Source organism: Aquarana catesbeiana, linkage group LG04 (genome assembly GCF_042186555.1).
Source record: "Aquarana catesbeiana isolate 2022-GZ linkage group LG04, ASM4218655v1, whole genome shotgun sequence".
Taxonomy (NCBI): Eukaryota; Metazoa; Chordata; class Amphibia; order Anura; family Ranidae; genus Aquarana; species Aquarana catesbeiana.
The window spans coordinates 462,731,969-462,756,891 of record NC_133327.1 but is presented as its reverse complement, the minus strand read 5'-3'; the positions used below and the strand labels follow the sequence as shown (position 1 = coordinate 462,756,891).

At 43.7% G+C, this 24,923-nt stretch overlaps 1 protein-coding gene across 2 annotated transcripts in view; it reads right to left on the bottom strand.

Moving 5' to 3' along the window:
• The window catches only part of COG2 (component of oligomeric golgi complex 2), a 456,761-nt gene that overhangs the window by 408,076 nt on the left and 23,762 nt on the right, over positions 1-24,923 (bottom strand). For both annotated transcript variants that reach the window (XM_073627553.1, XM_073627554.1), the window contains one exon: positions 23,050-23,115. In XM_073627553.1, the coding sequence (XP_073483654.1) occupies positions 23,050-23,115 (66 nt within the window). The remainder of the gene's footprint in view (positions 1-23,049; positions 23,116-24,923) is intronic.

The window sequence follows — 24,923 nt, the reverse complement described above, 5'->3', positions numbered from 1 at the left end:
TACCCAACATGTCACCTTTCAAAATTGCACGCGCTTGTGGAATGGCACCAAACTTTGCTACTCAAAAATCCCCATAGGCGACGCTTTAAAATTTTTTACTGGTTACATGTTTTGAGTTACAGAGGAGGTCTAGGGCCAAAATTATTGCTCTCTGCTCGACCGATCGCAGCGATACCTCACATGTGTGGTTTGAACACCGTTTTCATATGTGGGCGGGACTTACGTATGCGTTCGCTTGTGCATGCGAGCACACAGGGACAGGGGCGCTTTAAATTTTTTTTTTTTTTTTATTGTTCATTTTACTTTATTTATTTTAGTTTGATGCTTTTTTCCAAAAAAAAAAAAAAATTTTTGACCACTTTTATTCCTATTACAAGGAATATAAACATCCTTGTAATAGAAATATGGCATGACAGGTCCTCTTTACAGTGAGATATGGGGTCAATAAGACCCCACATCTCACCTCTAGGCTGGGAAGCCTGAAATTAAAAAAAAAAAAAAAAAAAAAAAAAAAAAAAAAGATCCTGGCTTCGATCGTAGCGGTGAGTCGGTAGAAGCGCGGGAGGGGGGGGCATCCCCTCTCGCCTCCCGTAAGAACGATCAAGCAGTGGAACAGCTGCTATGATTGTTCTCATGGTGTAGGGAATCGCCGGCTGAAAAAGCCGATATCTGAATGATGCCTGTAGCTGCAACCATCATTCAGATATCCCCGCACAAAGTCAAGGATGTTGTATGACGGCCGGCGGGCGGGAAGTGGTTAAAACGCTTTTTTTTTTTAACACAAAGTTGTCCATTTATACAATATTTCTACCACATAACATGTACATTTCAAAAATGACACCCCAAAATAGATTCTCCTGCTCCTGCATTGCAGAGTATTGTGGGGGCATTGCAGAGTATTGCAGAGTATTGTGGGGGTATTGCAGAGTATTGCACAGCATTGCAGAGTATTGTGGGGGTATTGCAGAGTATTGCACAGCATTGCAGAGTATTGCAGAGTATTGTGGGGGTATTGCAGAGTATTGCACAGCATTGCAGAGTATTGTGGGGGTATTGCAGATTATTGTGGGGGTATTGCAGAGTATTGCACAGCATTGCAGAGTATTGTGGGGGTATTGTAGAGTATTGTGGGGGTATTGCAGAGTATTGTGGGGGTATTGCAGAGTATTGCACAGCATTGCATAGTAGTGAGGGATGGCTGAGCATGGATGGATGGATGGATGGATGGATGGATGTCTCTGTGCAGCGCTGTGGGCACTACACATACAGCCCACAGCGCTGCAGACATCCATCCATCCCCCTCCCCGCTCACTGTGTACCGATCGGTACACAGGAGGGGAGGAGAGGAACCGGCGTCATCAGATGACGCCGGTCTGTTTACATGTGATCGCGCCGTCATTTGACGGCACGATCACATGGTAAACGGCCGCGATCCTCTGGACCCGGCGGTCACGGATGTGTTCGGGTGCGCGCCCCAGGGGGCGCGCGAGAGGGAAATTCTGGGAGGACGTCATAGTACGTCCTCCCAGAGTTATCCAACCGCCCTGCAGCCGTCATTCGGCTATGGGCCGGTTGGTAACTGGTTAATAAAAGACCACATAGACGAGTTCTTGCTGGAAAAAAAAAAAAAAATTGTAAAGCAACAGACAGCATGGATTCATGAAAGACAGAAGTTGTCAGACAAACCTGATTTTTTATGAAGAGGCAAGTAAAACCTTGGACAGAGGGGTGGCTGAGGACGTGGTATACTTGGATTTAGCAAAAGCGTTCAACACAGTTCCCCACACATGGCTCGTGTGTAAGGTAAAGTCTACAGGCTTGAAAATAGCAGTTTGTAAATGGATGGAAAACTGGCTAAAAGACACAATTCAGAGAGTAGTGGTTAATGATTCTTACTCTGAATGGTCTAAGGTTATCAGTGGTGTACCCCAAGGTTCAGTGCTGGGGGCCTTACTTTTTAATATCTTTATAAATGATATTGGGTCTGGGATCAAAAGTAACATTTCTGTCTTTGCAGATGACACCAAGCTATGCAGTGGAATAACGTCCTTACAGGATGTCTCCAATTTACAAGCCGACCTCAATGCACTGTCTAATTGGGCGACTATGTGGCAGGTGAGGTTTAAATGTTGAGAAATGTAAAGTTATGCACTTGGAACCCAAGAATATGCATGCAACATATATGCTAGGGGGAGTACAACTGGGGGAATCCGTGGTGGAGAAGGATCTGGGGGTTTTGGTAGATCATAAGCTTAATAATAGCATGCAATGCCAAAGCTGCAGTTTCCAAAGCGAGAAAAGTCCTTGATTGTATTAGAGAGAATTTTGCCCCTGTTCAAATCATTAGTAAGACCTCATCTGGACTATGCAGTTCAGTTTTGGGCACCAGTTCTCAAAAAGGGTATCGGGGAACTGGAGAAAGCGCAGAGAAGGACAACCAAACTGATAAGAGGCATGGAGGAGCTCATCTATGAGGAAAGATTAGAGGGACTGAATTTACTCACTCTTGAGAAGAGGAGAATAAGGGGGGATATGATCAACATGTTCAAATATATAAGGGGTCCATATAGTGAACTTGGTGTTGAGTTATTCTCTTTACTGACAACACAGAGGACACTCTTTACATCTAGAGGAAAAGAGATTTCATCTCCAAATACGGAACGGTTTCTTCACAGTAAGAGCTGTGAAAATGTGGAATAGACTCCCGCCAGAGGTAGTTCTGGCCAACTCAGTAGATTGCTTTAAGAAAGGCCTGGATACTTTCCTAAAATGTACATAATATAACTGGGTACTAACATTTATAGGTAAAGTTAATCCAGGGAAAATCAGATTGCCTCTTGGGGGATCAGGAAGGAATTTTTTCCCCTGCTGTAGCAAATTGGAGCATGCTCTGCTGGGGTTTTTTGCCTTCCTCTGGATCAACTGTAGGTATAAAATAGGGTATATTGGATGGTACAATATTTATTTTATTTATTGTTTTTAACCACTTGCCACCCAGGCCCTCCTACATGTAAAAATCATCATTTTTCTAGAAAATGACATAGAACCCCCAAACATTATATATGTTTTTAGCAAAGACCCTAGAGAATACAAATGGTGGTTGTTGCAACTTTTTATCTCGCACGGTATTTGCACAGCAATTTTTCGAACGCTTTTTTTTTTTTTTTTCTTAGGGAAAGAAACAGTTTTTTTTTTGTTTTTTTTTTAAAGCACAAAAACACAAAAAACAGTAAAGTTAGCCCAATGTTTTTGCATATTGTGAAAAATGAAGTTACGCCGAGTAAATAGATACCCAACATGTCACGCTTCAAAATTGCACATGCTCGTGGAATGGCGCCAAAGTTCGGTACTTAAAAATCTCCATAGGCGACGCTTAAAATATTTTTACTGGTTTACATGTTTTGAGTTACAGAGGAGGTCTAGGGACAAAATTATTGCTCTCGCTCCAACGTTTGCGTCGATACCTCACATGTATGGTTTGAGCACCATTTTCATATGTGGGCGGGACTTGCGTATGCGTTCGCTTCTGTGTACAAGTACACAGGAACAGGGGCGATTTTAAAAAATTTTTTTTTTTTTTTTTTTATTGTTAAATTTAACTTTTTTGAAAAAAAAATTTTTTTGATCACTTTTATTCCTATTACAAGGAATGTAGACATTCTTTGTAATAGGAATATGATATGACAGGTCCTCTTTATAGTGAGACATGGGGTCAATAAGACCCCACATCTCACCACTAGGCTGGGAAGCCTGAAATAAAAAAAAATAAAATAAACCGATCATCGCTTCCCAGCCGAAGCGGCACTGTTTTTTTTAATGCAGAGGCCGACATCATAACATCGCGCCCGGCCTCCAGTGACCATCTGGTCCGCGGGAAATCTCTATGATCAACAGGGCCGGCGGATCCTATGTCCGACTCACTGATCGTAGCAGTGAGTCGGTAGAAGCACCAGAGGGCGGGAGGGGGGGGGGGGAATGGGGACGTCCCCTCTTGCCTCCCGTAAGAATGATCAAGCGGCGGAACAGCTGCTATGATCATTCTTGCAAATTTTTGAGGCAAGCTCTGTCATCTTTACAAAACAATAAGGAACTAATAATCAAGTCTGCGGACAAAGGTGGAAACCTGGTTGTTATGGATCTAAACAACTATGAACAGATGTGTCTTCACATTCTTCAAAATCATGAATGGTATAAACCCATTTCCCAGACAGTTATTGAGGCATATTACAGAGAATATAAAAATATCATCATAAAGGAGTTTGCAAAAAATCTAATTAATAAACCAACTTTGAATTTCCTTGATACTCAGGAACCTTGAGTTCCAACATTTTATGCCCTGCCCAAAGTTCACAAACCCTTAAAGTGGTGTTCCGGCCGAAATGATACTTTTTAAATACAAATACCCCTATAATACACAAGCTTAATGTATTCTAACAAAGTTAGTCTGTAAACTAAGGTCTGTTTTGTTAGTTTATAGCATTAGTTTGTTATTTTATAAACTTACAGCAGGCCGTGGCCATCTTAAGTGTGGGCATCTGAAGCCAGACTGTATTTCTTCCTGGATCTCATCCTTGCAGATCTTGTACATGCTCAGTGCAGCACAAGCAGTGTAATAGGTTTCAGGTCAGGTTTCAGGTCAGGTTTCCATAGCAACGGCAGTGTCAGAGGAAGTTGCCACCCCTTCCCAGAAGGCATTGCAAACAGGAAATGATGCGATGGGCCACGGCCAGGGAGAAGGAAGTAAAAAATGAGTACAGCAGATATACAGTAGGTGCTGAGAAAAAAAAAAAAATATCCAATTCGTTTACAGTGTACAGTTTAGTGAGGGATGCTGAAGAGTTGTAAAAGTGGGTGGAACTCCAATTTAACAAATCCCCCTGGCTGCCCTGTCATTTCGGGCTGTGGATGTCTGATGGAAAATGCCAGCAACTTGATACCTACTTAAACCCCCATGTTAAATCACTCTTTTCCTTTGTTAAGGATACAATTGATTGAATGCATTTCAGTTCCTAAAGACGCATGGCTAGTCACTATTACTATTGATGTAGAGAGCCTCTATAATACAATTCCACATGATTTGGGACTTAGGGTTGTAGCTACACACCTACAGGAACGTGGTCACACAGCTAACCCGTATAAGGAGTTTATTCTCAAGCTATTAAGATTTATCCTGACAAGGAATGTGTTCATGCTTGGCTCCTCCCACTACCTCCAGGTGCAGGGAGTTGCGATGGGGACTCAATGTGCCCCATCGTATGCGAACCTGTACCTTGGGGGGTGGGGGGAGAGGCATTTATTTGCTAGAGAAGATATTTAGAGATATCTTAATTGTGTAGTGACTTTCCATTGCTACATAGATGTCATACTATTGATATGGTCAGGCTCTAAAGGAAGAATTAATGGAATTTATGACCATTATTAAACCACTTCAATACCAGGCACTTAGACACCTTCCCGCCCAGACCAATTTTCAGCGCTGTCGCAATTTGAATGACAATTGTGCGGTCATGCTACACTGTACCCAAACAAATTTTGTATCATTTTGTTCCCACAGAGCTTTCTTTTGGTGGTCTATGATCACCTCTGCGGTTTTTATTTTTTGCGAAAATTTTGAAAAAAAAAAAAAAAAAAAAAAAAAAAACACAACACACGTTTTTCTTTGTTTCTGTTAAAATTTTTTGTAAATAAGTAAGTTTTCTTCTTCAATGACGGGCACTGATATGGCTGCACTGACGGGCACGATGAGGTGGCACTGATGGGCGGCACCGATGGGCACTCAGGTATCACAGATGGGCACTCATAGGCGGCACTGATTGGTACATATGGGTGGCACTGATGGGTACTTATGGGTGGCACAGATGGGCACTGACAAGTGGCACTGATAAAACTTATTGGTGGCATTGCTGGGCATAACTGAAACATAATGGTGCCAATCAGTGCCCATTTGTGGGCACAGATTGGGCACATGTGGATGGCCATGGGGTACATACCTGGCCATTCACATGTTGCCCCTTCCCTGGTGGTCCTAGTGGCGATCCCTGGTGGTCCAGTGTGGTGATCTGAGTGGGGGGCTGCGCTGATAAACAATCAGTGCAGACCCCCCCCGTCAGGAGAGCCGCCGATCGGCTCTCCTCTACTCGCGTCTGTCAGATGCGAGTGAGGAAAAGCTGATCTTCCTATTGATATCGTGATCAGCTGTGATTGGACACGACTGATCACGTGGTAAAGAGCCTCCGCCGGAGGCTCTTTACCAAGATCGGTGGAGTGGTGTGTCATGCTGACACACCGCTCCACCGATCGCTGCGATGCGTGCCCCCGCGGGGGCATGTTATCCTGCTGGACGTCGTATGATGCCCAGTCAGGATAACGGAACCACTTCCCGGACGTCAATCCGCTATAGGCCGGGCGGGAAGTGGTTAATGACAATACATACAATCTCAAGTTCACTATGTCTTGTGACCAAACAATTTCCTTGACACAAAAATATTTGTGGAATCTGATGGCACCCTGGGTACTAGCTTATACAGGAAGCCATCAGCAAGTAATGCATTGCTACATGCATTTAGCTCTCACCCTAGGCCTTTAAATCAACAGTATTCCATATAGCCAATACTTAAGATTGCGACACAATTGCAGCAGGGATGTTGATTTTTAAAATGAAGCCAATCTTCTATATGGTCGTTTGCGAGAGAGAGGATACACTCATAGTATCCTCAAGAAAGCTTCAACAGGGCCAAAGCTCGTGTCAGAGAGACCCTGATCTACCAGAAAAAAAAAAAAAAAAATCAAAAGCTACCTCACAGACAGTCAGAATAATTACTTCTTACACTAAACAGCATAAACAAGTGAGACATATCTTTGAAAAATACTGGCCACTCCTATTGGCGGACTCAATTGCTAACAAATATGTAGAAAGATTTCCTCAAACTACATATAGACGGGCTAAATCCCTCAAAGATCATTTGACTCAAAGCCATTATAAAACCCTTTCACCTATCTGCCAATTTCCTGGCACATTTTCATGCAATAAATGCCGCTTCATACCAAATCACAATGAACAGATATTAGCAAATGGTCATATCCATAGGATCAATTCTAGAGTGACTTGCCAAACTCCAGGCATTGTGTACCTTATGCAATGCACATGCAAATGTTTCTATGTAGGTAAAACTAAACGCCCTTTTCATAAGAGAATATATGATCATGTTTCCCTCATTAAGAAACGTAAAAATGGAAACACCAATGAGTCGACATGTGGGGCTTTTCCACGGCTTTAGTCTGAAATAAATAAATACCATCCAATATATAGCTCTTGAACATATTCCCCCTGATGTTAGAGGAGGCAGTAATGATCAAAAATTGTTACAGTTGGAGGCACGCTGGGTCCATTCTTTGAAAGCTACAACCTATCCAGGGTTAAATGAAATGTTGAGCTACAAACCTTTTCTTTAACACTCAATATCTCATTTGATCATATTGCCATTCTTGCCCTATTTATTCTTTTGCTATTCATCAATGTTTAAAATTTCCCCCCCCCCCGGCCCATAGACCTTAGACAGTATTAAATTAACTCTTTTATAAATAATGTATTAGCTTTTTTGTCACACTCTAAACTAAAGGGTAGGGTTGTTCTTGTTATACACACATTTTTATATATAGATTTTCATTATGATTATTTACTTCCTTTTTTTAAAAAAAATTCTCTTATTATTAAGTAAATTAGTTGAAAAAAAACATATGAACCTTGTATCCATTTAACCACTTCAGCCCCGGAAGGTTTTACCCCCTTCCTGACCAGAGCACTTTTTACAATTTGGCACTGCGCCGCTTTAACTGCTAATTGCGCGGTCATGCAATGCTGTACCCAAACGAAATTTGCGTCCTTTTCTTCCCACAAATAGAGCTTTCTTTTGATGGTATTTGATCACCTCTGCCGTTTTTATTTTTTGCGCTATAAACTGAAAAAGACCGAAAATTTTGAAAAAAAATGATATTTTCTACTTTTTGTTATAAAAAAAATCCAATAAACTCAATTTTAGTCATACATTTAGGCCAAAATGTATTCGGCCACATGTCTTTGGTAAAAATAAATGTCAATAAGCGTATATTTATTGGTTTGCGCAAAAGTTATAGCGTCTACAAACTAGGGTACATTTTCTGGAATTTGCACAGCTTTTATAGTTTATGACTGCCTATGTCATTTCTTGAGGTGCTAAAATGGCAGGGCAGTACAAAACCCCCCAAATGACCCCATTTTGGAAAGTAGACACCCCAAGGAAATTGCTGAGAGGCATGTTGAGCCCATTGAATATTTATTTTTTTTTGTCCCAAGTGATTGAATAATGACAAAAAAATAAAAAAAAAAAAAAAAAAAAAAAAAAAAAATTTACAAAAAGTTGTCACTAAATGATATATTGCTCACACAGGCCATGGGCATATGTGGAATTGCACCCCAAAATACATTCAGCTGCTTCTCCTGAGTACGGCGATACCACATGTGTGGGACTTTTTGGGAGCCTAGCCGCGTACGGGGCCCCAAAAACCAAGCACCGCCTTCAGGATTTCTAAGGGCATAAATTTTTGATTTCACTCCTCGCTGCCTATCACAGTTTTGAAGGCCATAAAATGCCATGATGGCACAAACCCCCCCAAATGACCCCATTTTGGAAAGTAGACACCCCAAGCTATTTGCTAAGAGGCATGGTGAGTATTTTGCAGCTCTCATTTGTTTTTGAAAATGAAGAAAGACCAGAAAAAAATTTTTTTTTTTTTCTTTTTTCAATTTTCAAAACTTTGTGACAAAAAGTGAGGTCTGCAAAATACTCACTATACCTCTCAGCAAATAGCTTGGGGTGTCTACTTTCCAAAATGGGGTCATTTGGGGGGGTTTTGTGCCACCTGGGCATTCCATGGCCTCCGAAACTGTGATAGGCAGTGAAGAGTGAATTCAAAAATTTACGCCCTTAGAAAGCCTGAAGGCGGTGCTTGGTTTTCGGGGTCCCGTGCGCGGCTAGGCTCCCAAAAAGTCCCACACATGTGGTATCCCCATACTCAGGAGAAGCAACAGAATTTATTTTGGGGTGTAATTTCACATATCCCCATGGCATGTTTGAGCAATATATCATTTAGTGACAACTTTGTGCAAAAAAAAAAAAAATTTGTCTCTTTCCTGCAACTTGTGTCACAATATAAAATATTCCATGGACTCGACATGCCTCTCAGCAAATAGCTTGGGGTGTCTACTTTCCAAAATGGGGTCATTTGGGGGGGTTTTGAACTGTCTTGGCATTTTATGCACAACATTTAGAAGCTTATGTCACACATCACCCACTCTTCTAACCACTTGAAGACAAAGCCCTTTGACACTTTTTGATTACATGAAAAAATTATTTTTTTTTGCAAGAAAATTACTTTGAACCCCCAAACATTATATATTTTTTTAAAGCGAATGCCCTACAGATTAAAATGGTGGGTGTTTCATTTTTTTTTTTTTTTCACACAGTATTTGCGCAGCGATTTTTCAAACGCATTTTTTGTGGAAAAAACACACTTTTTTAAATTTTAATGCACTAAAACACACTATATTTCCCAAATGTTTGATGAAATAAAAAAGATGATCTTAGGCCGAGTACATGGATACCAAACATGACATGCTTTAAAATTGCGCACAAACGTGCAGTGGCAACAAAATTAATACATTTTTAAAAGCCTTTAAAAGCCTTTACAGGTTACCACTTTAGATTTACAGAGGAGGTCTACTGCTAAAATTACTGCCCTCGATCTGACGTTCGCGGTGACACCTCACATGCATGGTGCAATTGCTGTTTACATTTGACGCCAGACCGACGTTTGCGTTCGTCTTAACGCGAGAGCAGGGGGGACAGGGGTGCTTTTTTTTTTTTTTTTTTTTTCCCCTTTCTTTATTATTTTTTTGCTTTTTTATCTTATTTTTAAACTGTTCCTTTCATTTTTTTTTTTTTTTAATCATTTTTATTGTTATCTCAGGGAATGTAAATATCCCCTATGATAGCAATAGGTAGTGACAGGTACTCTTTTTTGAAAAAATTGGGGTCTATTAGACCCTAGATCTCTCCTCTGCCCTCAAAGCATCTGACCACACCAAGATCGGTGTGAAAAAAATGCTTCCCCAATTTCCCAATGGCGCTGTTTACATCCAGCGAAATCTAAGTCATAAAATGCTCATAGCTTCCGGTTTCTTAGGCCATAGAGATGTTTGGAGCCACTCTGGTCTCTGATCAGCTCTATGGTCAGCTGGCTGAATCACCGCCTGCATTCTCAGGTTCCCTGTTGAGACAGGAGAGCCAGAGAAAAAAACGGAAGATGGTGGGGGGGGGGGCATTCCCTCCCACTGCTTGTAAAAGCAGTCTAGAGGCTAATTAGCCGCTAGGATTGCTTTTACATGAAAGCCGACCGCTGGCTGAAAAGAATGATACCAAGATGATACCTAAACCTGCAGGCATCATTCTGGTATAACCACTCAAAGTCGTGAATGGCGTACCTGAAGACAAAAAAATGGTTAACAATAAAGCACAGTGAACAGTAAAGTATAAAAAATTGCATACCTGAAAAGCAAACATGATAAAACATAATAACAATAAAACATTGCAGAATAGAATACAGTAAAAAAAGAGCAGAACAATAGAGAGAGAGAATAGAGAGAGAGAGAACAATAAAATGACAACTATTTTTTTTTATTTTTGTTTTTTTTTTTACACTTTTTTTTGTAACTGTAACTTTTATAACTGTAACCGGTTCCAGGTTCGGGTCTCTCAAAATGCGATGGCATCTTGGGAGACCCTGTGAAAGTGTGCCTAGTCTGTGCAATGCTGTACCCTACGCTAATACTCAACAAGTGAATGGTAGCGTTCAAAACATTCACCAATGCAAAGACCAGGATTGTCAGGACAGGAGGGACAATAATAGCGGGTGTCACGCCTATATCCGCGCTTGCTGTAGACACGACATCTTTTTTGGGGGGGTTCGTTGGGTAGGGGTACTCGGGAGGACATAAAGAAAATGCCTCTCATGCAGCCGACTGCATTTGGTTGGGGATGTGAATGGGGGAAGAACGGGCGCTGCAGAAGCGGTGGGTTCCCAATTAGGATTGGCGAATGCAGCAGGAAGGGCATTATGGGCACGACGGGCCTGTGTTTGTCTTCTTGGTGGCAGCGGGACACTGCTTGTGCTTGCCACCTCACCAGCTTGAACTGCACTTATGGGACTCGCCACGTCACCAAGTGTTACTGCAGTGCTGGTTTGACTACGACCGGGGTGTACTAGGCCGCTGGCGCTTGCCAGTTCACCAAAACGCTACAAAAAAAAAACTGTTAGCGATCGCAGGGATCAGGCCTGACTCTGCAAAGGCTGCAGTTATGCGTTTAGTGTTTTGTAAGTGACAGTGATCGATCGATACTGCACTTGGGTGGGCTGAGCTGGGCCGGGCGGAGGGGCAAAACGCAGGTGCTAGCAGGTATCTGGGCTGATCCCGCTAACACTGCGTTTTTGGGAATCCTAAACTGCTGGGGACGCTAGTATAGATCTGATCGGATCAGATATTGATGCGTTCAGATACTATACCACTAAGGGAGGTGTACGGTGCGTGGGTGTTAGCGCTACTGGCACTAACCTGACGCTGCCTGGGGCTGGTGCTTGCCATTTCACCAAAACGCTACCAAAAAAACTGTTAGCGATCGCAGGGATCAGGCCTGACTCTGCGAACGCTGCAGTTATGCATTTAGTGTTTTGTAAGTGACAGTGATCGATCGATACTGCACTTGGGTGGGCTGGGCCGAGCCGGGCGGAGGGGCAAAATGCAGGTGCTAGCAGGTATCTGGGCTGATCCCACTAACACTGCGTTTTTGGGAATCCTAAACTGCTGGGGACGCTAGTATAGATCTGATCGGATCAGATATTGATCCGTTCAGATACTATACCACTAAGGGAGGCGTATGCTGCGTGCGTGGGTGTTAGCGGTACTGGCGCTAATCTGACGCTGCCTGGGGCGACGCATATTACCGCCGGGCGATCGGGGGGCTAAACCTTTATTCGGTAATAAACGGCGGGTGCCCTGACACTATAAAAAATAAACAAACTAACCAGCGTCACCCGTAACGGTTATACAGTGATCAGTGGTGAAAGGGTTAACTAGGGGGCAATCAAGGGGTTAAAACATTTATTCGGTAGTATATGGGGGTCCCTGTCGCTATAAAACGCTGGCGGCGAACCCAAATATTTACCTCACTAACTAGCGTCACCAGCGACACTAATACAGCGATCAGAAAAATGATTGCTTAGCGACACTGGTGACGGGGGGTGATCAAGGGGTTAAAACTTTATTAGGGGGGGGTTAGGGGGGTACCCTAGACCTACAGGGGGCTAATACTCACTGCCCTACCACTTCTAACTGTCACAAACTGACACCAATCAGTAAAAAAAAAAAAAAAAACAGCTTGGTGTCAGTTTGTGACGGGGGGGGGGAAATCGGGGGTGTTTAGTGTGCCTGGCATGTTCTACTGTGTTGTGTAGTGTTTTACACTTACTCAGATGTCTTCTCTCCTCGGTGTCGGAACGGAAACTGCCAAGCCGAGGAGAGATGACATCACATCCTCTGCCTGTGTGTACTATACACAGGCAGGGGATGATTCTCATTGGCTGGGAGCGATCGTGAGGGGGGGGCCCACGATCGGATGGCCTCCCCCTCATCTCTGATCGCTCCTAGACAAATGCCGATTGCCGCTGGCACCGGGGGGGGTCCGATCGGACCCCCCGCCCGCGGGAAGGCAATCACGTACCAGGTACGTGATTTTGCCTGCCCGTGCCGCTCTGTTCACGTATATATGCGTGAGGCGGTCGGCAAGTGGTTAACTATCAATAATTATTGTTTCTTTTTCTCTATCGGTATAAATAAATTCTGTAAATGTGCAACTGCATTTCTATGTTGGTATTATTGGTCACTCACAATGCCTATAAGTATTTATATTTAACTGACCATCCTGCCTTTAAGCTTTACTGCCTGCTCTGGTCTCTCTGCGCATTTGGGTGACCGTATGGATGCCCAGGGTGTCTGCAGTTTTTTATGGGCACCCGTTTTACTGTGCTTCATATGCGCGTGTCCCCGCTTGCTTGAATTCTCTCCTTGTATCTATTCGGAGGAATTCTTCCCCTTTTACCAGAGGGAGTGCCATTTCTATCCGTCTATCCGTGCATTAGGACCCGGAGACAGCGGTTGAATTGGCCACAGCGGTGTGATCTGCGCATGTGCGACGCAGTCTTCACGTCCGCATCCGGTGTTCACACCAGATGGATGGTATTTAAAGCCGCCTTAAGCGGCATGCAGACGCTGCGGGAACCAGGGGACATATGCATACCTATCTTGTCGATCCAGGTAACTATAGACACTCGCTGACTGGTGCTTTGTTTCCCTACTAGTGATTACAATTCTTTGTTTATTGAAGAAGATTTTTCTCTCTCTGCTGACAGTTCACAGCAGTCCATTCAAACTAGCCTTTCTATGTTCACTAGATATATATCCTTTTGATGGTATGAAGCTATATGGCCCCTGGCTTTAGTCAGCTACTGACTCCATTTTTTTTGGTTATTTTTGGGGGTTTTCATCTTTCCCATGATACATTGGTCATTATTGTTCTGTTTCTTAGCTGGTCTTTATCTACCATCTACGGCCACTTTAGCGCATGGTCCTTTGTAGCGGTCAGTCATCCCGGCAGTTATTGGTTTCTCCCCTTTTGTGTAGGAGATATAGGTAAGTAGCGATATTCTGACATGAGAGATGCAGTTGCATATAAATTGCATTAAATTATCACTCTTTCTGTATTGATGTTTGCTTTTTATCTTAATGGGTTTTTTTGAATTATAATATACTCAATTACCTGTTTTCTGATAGAAGGCTCTGTACACTGCACACGACCAGCATCCCCTGAGGAAGCCCGTCTTATGGGCGAAACATGTTGGGAATCCACCATTGCTGTATTGTTGCATACATATGATTGTACTATCCATCACTATATCACCCTCCTTCTTGTGTTCTGTTTTTAATATATAAATCCTTATTTTGGCTATCAAAATAAAATTAATTTTTTATACTATATTTGATATTGTGTTCAAATTATTTGCACCGATAAAGATCCCACTTTTTTTATACCTTGGATATGATCGTTCTTATGGTGTAGGGAATCGCCGGCTGAAAACGGCAATATCTAAATGAGGTCTGTAGCTACAGGCATCATTCAGATATACCCGCTCAAAGTCCGTCACGTCATATGACGGCGGGCGGGAGTGAGGTGGTTAAGGTTGAACTTGTGTCTTTTTTCAACCTGACTATGTAACTATGAAGTCGGAGGTTGCGAGACGACAGCCAGACTTTGTCCCCAACCTGGTAGGAAGGTGCAGGCAGGCGTCTGCGGTTAGCATGGAGTCTGTACCTATTGTTAGCATGTTGCAAAGCTTCCTGAACTTGTGCCCAAGTGGAACGAAGACCACGGAGATGCTCCTCTAACACAGGCATACTCTGCGGAACAAACGAGTCAGGCAACATGGCAGCTTGGAAACTGTAATTTGCCATAAAACGGGGGCAATCGGGAAGCAGAATTCAAGGCACTGTTGTGAGCAAACTCTGCCCACGGTAATAGGTCTGACCAGTTATGATGGTCAGAAATATAGCAACGTAAGAATTGCTCCAAGGACTGATTGGCTCGTTCTGCGGCCCATTAGACCGCGGGTGATACGCAGAGGAGAAAGCAAGCTGAATTCCCAACTGTGAACAAAAAGCTCGCTAGAACCGGGAGAAAAACTGAATACCCTTGTCCGAGACAATCACCTTGGGTAGCCCATGTAAGCAAAAGATCTCCCGAGCAAAAATGGAAGCCAGTTCCTTAGAAGTGGGCAACTTCATAAGTGGAATACGACACATCTTTGAGAACCGGTCAACCACCATAAGGATAACAGCGTTGCCTTGGGAGTTGGGTAACTCCACAATGAAATCAATAGACAGGTGGGTCCAGGGCCTCTCTCCATTGGGTATGGGTTGTAGGAGGACCACTGGAAGGTGTTGTGGAATCTTACTCCGAGCACACACGGAACAGGCAGCTACGAAGGCAGTTACATGAACCCGTAGACGAGGCCACCAGAATTGTTGGGTAATGGCACAAACAATGTGTGTTATCTTGCGATAGACTTCTGCGCTACTCAAGTGATAAGGAACGTTTTGTGTAATGCTGCAAAATCTAATAGTGAACACCGCTCCACTACCTACTAATCTATAAATACCACAACAATGAGATGTGTCTGTGATTCTGCGCAAAAACTATTCACTGGTAAAAAGTGAACAATAAATATTGTAAATAAGTGCATCTATAAGTGATATGCTCTATAAAAAACAAACAAACATCTAAAGTGACTTCAGTGCTAATATATACAGTGAAGTGACTAATGCATCAATATAAAGTGACTGAACAAAGTGCACGTGCGTTGATAGGAGATCTGGTGACTTTCGTGGTGTTTAGTCCCCACTCGGGGCTCCCAGAACTCTCACCTTGATGACACAATAAAAGTGCCTATTAGAATCCCTTGGATGTAGAACTCCTTCCACTTGGATCAGTGCTGGCGTTCTGGAGTGCTTGTAGATAAGCCATCAGCGATGTTCCCTCCAGTAAATAGGTTCCACATAGGGAGTAATTAAAAAAGGGGGACTCCAATAGTGTAATAAAGTATGACCAAAAGTTTTATTAAAACGTATAAATTGCTTACATTAAAAACAGCGCTGGGCAGCAGTGAAAAACAGCGGTTTCAATCCCCGCTACGTCACTTCCGGTCCGCGTGTGTTGTGTTTCCGGTCACGTCCTACGCGTTACGTCATGTGACTTCCTCAGGGCACCGGATTGGCTGTTATCATTGTATATTTATATTGATTATAACAAAATGGCGATCTGTTTACTTCCGGCCCCAACAATATAAATATACAATGATAACAGCCAATCCGGTGCCCTGAGGAAGTCACATGACGTAACGCGTAGGACGTGACCGGAAACACAACACACGCGGACCGGAAGTGACGTAGCGGGGATTGAAACCGCTGTTTTTCACTGCTGCCCAGCGCTGTTTTTAATGTAAGCAATTTATACGTTTTAATAAAACTTTTGGTCATACTTTATTACACTATTGGAGTCCCCCTTTTTTAATTACTCCCTATGTGGAACCTATTTACTGGAGGGAACATCGCTGATGGCTTATCTACAAGCACTCCAGAACGCCAGCACTGATCCAAGTGGAAGGAGTTCTACATCCAAGGGATTCTAATAGGCACTTTTATTGTGTCATCAAGGTGAGAGTTCTGGGAGCCCCGAGTGGGGACTAAACACCACGAAAGTCACCAGATCTCCTATCAACGCACGTGCACTTTGTTCAGTCACTTTATATTGATGCATTAGTCACTTCACTGTATATATTAGCACTGAAGTCACTTTAGATGTTTGTTTGTTTTTTATAGAGCATATCACTTATAGATGCACTTATTTACAATATTTATTGTTCACTTTTTACCAGTGAATAGTTTTTGCGCAGAATCACAGACACATCTCATTGTTGTGGTATTTATAGAATGGCACAAACAAGTTGATTCTTCCCAGGGTGGCCAGCTGCCTTGGGAGAATGGTAAGTCCGGAGCACGGAAGTACGGAGACTCTCTGGGACAAAGCAGCTGTCACAAGGTTTCTCAGGAGGAGCATGGACCTGAACAGCAAGAATTTTGTCACCCAAAAAGGAGAAGACCGTAGCCAGAATACGATCAGGAGGAATCACAGGAACCAGAACCGACTCCATCTTGGAAGTGGAGGAAAATTGTTGTGACAAGGCGCCAGCCCTTACATTCTTAGTACCGGGAAAGATTGAGACAATGTAATTAAAACTTGACAAGAAAAGAGCCCATCACGCCCTTCTGGGAGAGAGGCGCTTAGCCTCAGACAAGAATGTGAGTTAATGGTCAGTAAGAATGAGAACCGGCACAGTGATACCTTCAAAAGGAGATGGCGATCATTTTATCACTGAAAGAATGGAGACAACAGCTCTTTGTCACCAATCTCGTATATGCACTCTGCAGGTGACAATTTCTTGGAAAAGTAGCCACACGGATGCATAGCGCTCTCAGAGGTAGGACGTTGAGACAGAAGGGCGCCAACTCCAGTCCCAGAAGCATAGACTTCCTAGAATAAAAGGCAACATAGGATCAGGATGTGCCAACACAGGAGCAGAAACAAAGGCAGCCATGAGACTCTCAAAGGCCTTAATGGACTCCAGAGACCAACTCTGTGGGTTACCGTCCTTTCTGGTCATAGCAGTCAGGGGCTTAATCAGACGAGAAGTTACGACTAAACTTCTGATATTAGTTGGCGAAGCCCAGGAAATGCTGCAGAGGATGTAAACCCACGGGTCGGGGCCATTGCAGGACTGACAAAAGTTTCTCTGGGTCGATCTAAAAACCAGCAGTGGAAATGACATAGCCCAGACATCTCCAATTTACAATAGAGATTGTTTTCTCTTAGTTTCTGAAGCACACGACAGACATCTGTGTGGTGGCTTTCCTGGGACTTGGAAAATATGAGGATATCATCGAGATAAACCACCACACATGACTGCAACAAATCTCGGAGGACATCGTTAATAAATTCCTGGAAAACTGCGTTACAAAGGCCAAAAGGCATTACGATGGCCTGTTCTGGTATTAAACGCAGTTTTCCACTCGTCGCCCTCTGTAATCCGCAAAGGATTATATGCTCCTCTCAAATTAAGCGTCATGAAAACCGTTGCTCCCTTGAGGCGGTCAAATAACTCTGTAATCAATGGATTCGGGTAGGCATTCTTAATCATGAAACGATTGAGACCCCTATAATCAATACAAGGTCTCAGTTCACCGCTCTTCTTCAAAGAAGAAACCAGCACAAGCAGGAGACGAGGATTTGCGGATGAAACCTCGAGAAACTGCATCTGCAACATACTCCTCCATGGCCTTATCCTCCAAGACCGACAAAAGGGTAAACCCGGCCACGAGGGGGTATGGCACCAGGTTGAAGGTCAATTGCGCAATCATAAGGCCGGTGTGGAGGCAAACTACCGGCTTGACCTTCGTCAAAGACATTGCTAAAAATCATGGTACTCCTCCGGCAGGGAGGAGAGTGAAGAGGTGCACAGGACCATGGCTACCTTCTAGAAGCATGTCTCATTGCATTGTGGTGACCAGGAGAGAACCTCAGCACGGAGCCAATCAAAAGAGGGGTTGTGCCTCTGTAACCAAGGATAACCAATAACCAGCGGAAACCTAGGTGAGGAAATAACTTGGAATTGGATTATCTCATGGTGAAGAGCCCCTACGGCCATGGACAACGGAACAGTCTCATGAGTCACATGTGCAGGCTGTAGAGGTCTCCCATCAAGAGCCTCAATGGCAAGTGGAGTGTCACGCAGCTGCAGCGGAATCGACTGCTTTGATACAAAGGCAGCATCAATGAAAAGGCCTGCAGCCCCAGAGTCGATTAGATCCTGTATCTCGATGGACGATTCAGCTCAAGAAAGGGTGACCAAAACCAGGGGCTTATCCTTCTGGATAACTGGGGACAAAACAACGCCACCTAAGGTCTGTCCATGACAGGACCTCAAGGTTCGGGCGTTCCCTGGACGGGTTGGACAAGACTTCAAAAAGTGACCTACCTGGCCACAATAAAGGCACAATCTCTCCCTCCTCCTAAAGGCTCTCTTATCCGTATCCGCAGAGAGACACGTGAACCCCAAGTGCATGGGTTCATCTTCACTGACCAAATTCGGTACCAGGAGGCATGGGAGGTGAGGGAGGCACAGGTGGGACTGCAAAGCTCAGAGGCAAACGTACAGGAGGCTTCCGCAAGTGCTCCTTAAAAAAGGAGCGTCTTTCTCCGAGTCTGGAGTCAATGAGGATGGCAAATGTGATCAACCTCTCCAGCTCAGTGGGTATATTTCGGGCTGCTATCTCATCCTTGATGGAATCCAAGAGACCAGGAGAAAAAGCAGCCACGAGGGGCCTCATTGTTCCAAGCAACCTTTGCTGCCAGAGTAAGGAATTCAATGGCGTAATCGGCAACAATTCTCGTACTTTGTTTAATGGACATGAGGCACTTGGCAGCAGAAGCAGAGCGTACAGGAATGTCAAATACCGTTTAAAGGAGGCCACAAAGTCAGGGTAACTCAAGACAACAGGTTTTTGCGTCTCCCATAAAGGTTTGCCAAGGCTCTCTCAGAAAGCAAAGATATCAGAAAACCTACTTTGCTTCTGTCTGTGGGAAACGCCTGGGGCAGCATCTCAAAGTAAATCTCAACCTGGTTGAGAAACCCTCTGCATTGAACTAGATCGCCCCCAAAGTGATGGGGAATCGGAGCGGAACCAGAAATACCTCTTATAGAGGTAATACTAGAGGCGGGTGCCTGCACAGACTGGCGCAGCAGCAGTGACGGCCTGCAACTCAGGTTGTACCGGAGCAGACACAGTGGGAGTTTCCAGGCGAGCCGTGCGACTCAGGAGCGTTTGTAACACTATGGCAAACTGATCCATGCAGTGAAATTACCACCAAGTGGATTGACTATCTTCTGAATTCATGGCCTTCGCCTACTATCAGGGACCATGAATCAGACCGATCCAGAAGTATAGTTAAATCACACTTGTTTAATAACAATAATAATAATAATGTAAACAGAGTAAACATAGTCAAAACAAGCCAGAGTTCAGTAACCGGATAGGGTAGTCAGCCAAACAAATGTCAGAGAGCCAGAGATAAAAGTAGTAGTACAGCAAGCAGGATCAGGAGCCAGAAGGAACATCAGCCGAGCAAGTCTTCAACAGGAATGCAGGAGAAAGTCTGTGATGTTGACAAAGGCGAAGGCAGAGATCAAGTGAGCTGGACGACTTTAAGTAGGCAGCACCGACGAGCAGAATCAACAGCTGGGTAACTGTGGGGAGATGGGAACTGGCAATTAGCCGACAGCTGAGCGGCCAGCTCAGGGCAAGAAGGGCTGAGCCCAGCCCTGACACTATATACCCACATAGTGATTACTATGGTGCTCTGTGTCCTGTGATGTACGATAAAGCAAGTGAGGTATGACCCCAGAACTACACAGGAGGAGCTGGTGAATGATCTCAAGACAGTTGGGACCACAATCGCCAAACAAACCATTGGTAACATGTAATACACCACCATGGATTGAAATCCTGCAGCACCTGCAATGTCCCCCTCCTCAACAAGGCACATGTACAGGCCCATCTGAAATTTCCCAAACATCATCTAAATGAGTCAGAGAAGAATTGGGAGAAAGTGCTGTGGTCAGATGAGACCAAAATGGAGCTCTCTGACATCAACTCGACTCGCCATGTTTAGAGGAAGAAAAATGCTTACTATAACCCCAAGAGCACCATACCTACAGTCAAGTACGGAGGTGGAAACATTATGCTTTGGGGCGGTTTCTCTGCTAAAAAGGTACAGGCTGACTTTGCCACATTGAGGGGGCAATGAACAGGGCCCTGTATTGTAAAATCTTGGATAAGAACCTTCTTCCCTCAGCCAGAACACTGAGGATGGGTCTTCCAGCATGACAATGACCCAAAACATGCCGCCAAGGCAACAAAGGAGTGGCTCAAGAAGAAGCACTTTAAAGTCATGGAGGTCTATAGAAAATGTATGCATGGAGCTGAAACTTCGAGTTGCCAAGGGACAGCTAAAGTGTTACTAAACCCACAACATTAAAATTAGTCTGTATATGCAGTAAAGCATGCTTGTTATACTCACCGTGGAACCTAAGGGGTAATCCTTTGCATTGTGTATAAAGGCTGTTTGATCCTGTCTCTCTGATCCTCCTCTTCTTCCAGTGTCTCCAAAAAAATAACCTGAAATTTACAGAGCCAGGGGACGGGCTGTACACGCTCAGTTTGGTGTGTATTGCTAGAGGTTTTTTTTTCTTGGGAGAGTGCATGTGATCAGCACAGAGCCAAACAGCACTGTCCAGACAGAGGATCAGGGGAGAATGAAAACTGCTCCAACAAGCTTTACTAGGAACTGATACAAGTCGCAAGACTGCTATATACTGCTGATGAGAAAAGGTATTTATCATTTTACATTTACTAAAATAATTGCATTTTCCATGTTCTGTGTACCGTGGGAGACCAGATATAGTGAATGCAGGGCCTGGGTTTAGTAACACTAAGGATTTGGAGAAGAACTGTAAAGAAGAGTAGACCAAAATCCCTCCTGAGATGTGTGCAAACCTGGTAACCAACTACAAGAAACATCTTACCTCTGTGCTTGCCAACAAGGGTTTCTTCACCAAGTCATGTTTTGCTTGGGGATCAAATACTTATTTTACTTACTGAACTGCAACTCCATTTAGAACATTTGTATGTGTTTTTCTTGATTTTTGGTTGATACTCTGTCTCTAGCATTTAAGATACACCTATGATAATTATAGACCCTTCATTTCTTTGCCCACTTACAAATTTACAAAATCTGCAGGGGATCAAATAATTATTTTCCCCACTGTATGGGCTATACACCGGATGGCTCCCCAAGATGTCCCTCCTCTTCTCCAGTCCCACCAAATGCAGGCATTCACTCATGCAAAAAGAATTGGGACCAATAGTGCTCTCCGTATATTTAAAACCATTTAATATAAAATATCTAAAAATGACACAAGGTGCCATGTACAACACATCACATGCATTTTGTCAGAATCCGTCTCGCCACAGACTCTGCTGACTGCAAATGGCCACTGTATCACATCACTGACGTAGCTCTGCCCCTATACGTTATGCCCAATCCACAGGTTTTCGCCGCAGGACCCCCTACTGAGGAAGCTTGTAGATCAGGCATAACGCATATATTGTTTGTGGATTTTCGTTTAAGCAAAAATGTGTGGAATTTTGGTGTCTTTATGTAATTTTTAGTTTTATAAAGGGTACAGTGAATGTTACATATTACTCCCTAAATATGGGTGTAACATGTTCTAAAAGGTGCACTTTAACCACTTCAATACCAGGCACTTAGACACCTTCCCGCCCAGGCCAACTTTCAGCTTTCAGCGCTGTCGCAATTTAAATGACAATTGCGCGGTCATGCTACACTGTACTCAAGCAATTTTTTTATCATTTTGTTCACACAAATAGAGCTTTCTTTTGGTGGTATTTGATCACCTCTGCGGTTTTTATTTTTTGCGCAACAAATAAAAAAAACGAAAATTTCGCAAAAAAACAAGTTTTTCTTTGTTTCTGTTAAGAAATTGTAAATAAGTACGTTTTCTTCTTCAATAACGGGCACTGATATGGCTGCACTGACGGGCACCGATGAGGCGGCACCAATGAGGTGGCACTGATAGTCACCGATAGGCGGTACCGACGGGCACTTATGGGTGGCACAGATGGGTGGCACAGATGGGCACCATTCTATTGCAGTGATGCCCAATCAGTGCCCATTTGTGGGCACTGATTGGCACAGATTGGGCACATACCTGGCCATCCACATGATGCCCCACTCCCTGGTGGTCCTAGTGGCGATCCCTGGTGGTCGAGTGTGGTCATCTGAGGGGGGGGGGGGCTGCGCTGATAACCCCCCCCCGTCAGGAGAGCCGCCGATCGGTTCTCCTCTACTCGCGTCTGTCAGATGCGAGTGAGGAAAAGCCGATCAACGGCTCTTCCTATTGACATCGTGATCAGCCATGATTGGACACTGCTGATGACGTGGTAAAGAGCCTCCGCGGGAGACTGACACACCGCTCCACCGACCGCCGCGATGCGGGCGCGCGGCGGCATATTATCCTGCCGGAGGTCATATGACGCCCAGTCAGGATAACTGAACCACCGCCCAGCCGTCATCAGCTATGGGCCGGGCGGGAAGTGCTTAAGTAAGCCTGCTACTTTGATCTAGCTTCTGTGATGTATCACACCACTAATGTTAGTGTCCAAATTGATGACTAAATGTGTACAAAAAACATGAATACATTTGCACCTACCAATACTTCTTCACGCAGCAGTCCTAATGGCACTGAAAGTTGGCTCAATGCTCTATCCATTCCAACCTGATAATTGAAAGAAAATAGGACACCTCAAAAACAGGAGCATTTTCTAACATAGCATTAAAAAATAAATAAAAAACATCACGTTTGACTAGTCAGATTCCATAGGCTGGTCGTGGAAGGGGAGACATCTCCCCTGTATTACTTAAAGTGCATATAAAAACCCAAAACTTTTTTTTTTTTTTTTTTAGTGGTTGTTTAAAGCTTTGTCAGAGTCATTTATCCTTATCGCCACTGTCATTTATCCCCAGAACAGAAACAGAGTCAGTCTTGCAATGGGGACATGTTTTCTAATGACAAAATGTCTGAGAAGGACTTTACAGCGGTGTTCTGCCACAAAAAAAAAAAAAAAAAAAAAAAAGGGAGCTTTTAACAATAATAGGATTTTTATAACAGTTTACCTGTAAAATCCTTTTCTTTTGAAGTACATCACGGGACAGAGAGCCATAGTAATTATGTGGGTTATAGTCCACCTTCAGGTGCTAGACACTGGCACACCCTAAACAGGAAGTTGCCTCCCACACCAGGAGCATCTCAATTTTGTAGCAAAGCAATACATGTGTATACTAGAAAGAGGGGCGGGACCTCTGTGTCCCGTGATGTACTTCAAAAAGAAAAAGGATTTTACAGGTAAGCGGTTATAAAAATCCTATTTTCTTTAATCGTACATCACGGGACACAGAGCCATAGTAATTACTATGTGGGATGTCCCAGAGCAATGCCAACTGAGGGGAGGGAGACAACCAAAAGTTGGGCACAATGAGAACAGAGGATTTATACTGCTGCCTGCAGTACACTGCACCCAAAGGCGACATCCTCATGTCTTTTTACATCCATCAGATAGAATCTGGTAAATGTATGGATCGAAGACCAAGTTGCGGCCTTGCAGAATTGAGCCATGGAGGCTTATTGATGCACTGCCCACGAAGCACTAACAGCCCTAGAGGAGTGCGTTTTGATTTGAAAGGGTGGAATCTACCTCTAAACCATAAGCTTGAACGATTACTTGTCGAATCTATTTAGAATAGTAGATTTCTATGCTGCCTGTCCTCTTTTAGGTCCTTCAGGCAACACGAACAAACATCCGTTTTCCGAATATGAGCAATCGCCTTTAAGTAGACTGACTGCTCTCACCACATCAAGAGAATGTAGTGATTTTTCTTCCACAGAACAGGGTTCTGGAAAAATGAAGGTAGAACAATATCCTGGTTTAGATAAAAACCCGATACTACCTTTGGTAAAAAGTTAGGATGAGGACGCAATACTACCTTATCCTTGTGAATAATAAAAATATGGCTCTTTACAAGAAAGAGCAGCCAATTCGGATACCCTTCCTGCAGCAGATATGGTTACCAGAAAAAAAATAATTCCCTTGGTCCTTTTTGACAAGGAAACATGGCTGTTTTGTAATGCCGACAAAACTAAATTCAAGTCCCAAGGGTTCAGGGGTTACCTAACCGGAGATTAAGCCGTGTTACCACCTGAATAAAGTTACGAACCAAAGAATGCAAAGCAAGTGGTTGTTGAAATAGTACCGATAAGGCCGAGACCTGTCCTTAGAAAGCACTCAAGGCCAGCTTTATTTCTCACCCCATCTGCAGAAAGTCTAGGACTCTACCTTTGACCTATTTCCTGGGGTGCAGCTCCTGGTTTCACACCAGGAGACAGACGTTTCCCATACATCATAATATGTAATTATGGAGGCCGACTCCCTTGCATTACCAAGGTAGAAAACGACTGAACCTGACAGCTCACGCTTCTTCAGAGTGTGGGTCTCAATAGCCAAACCATTACATTTAGCGTTTTTAAAG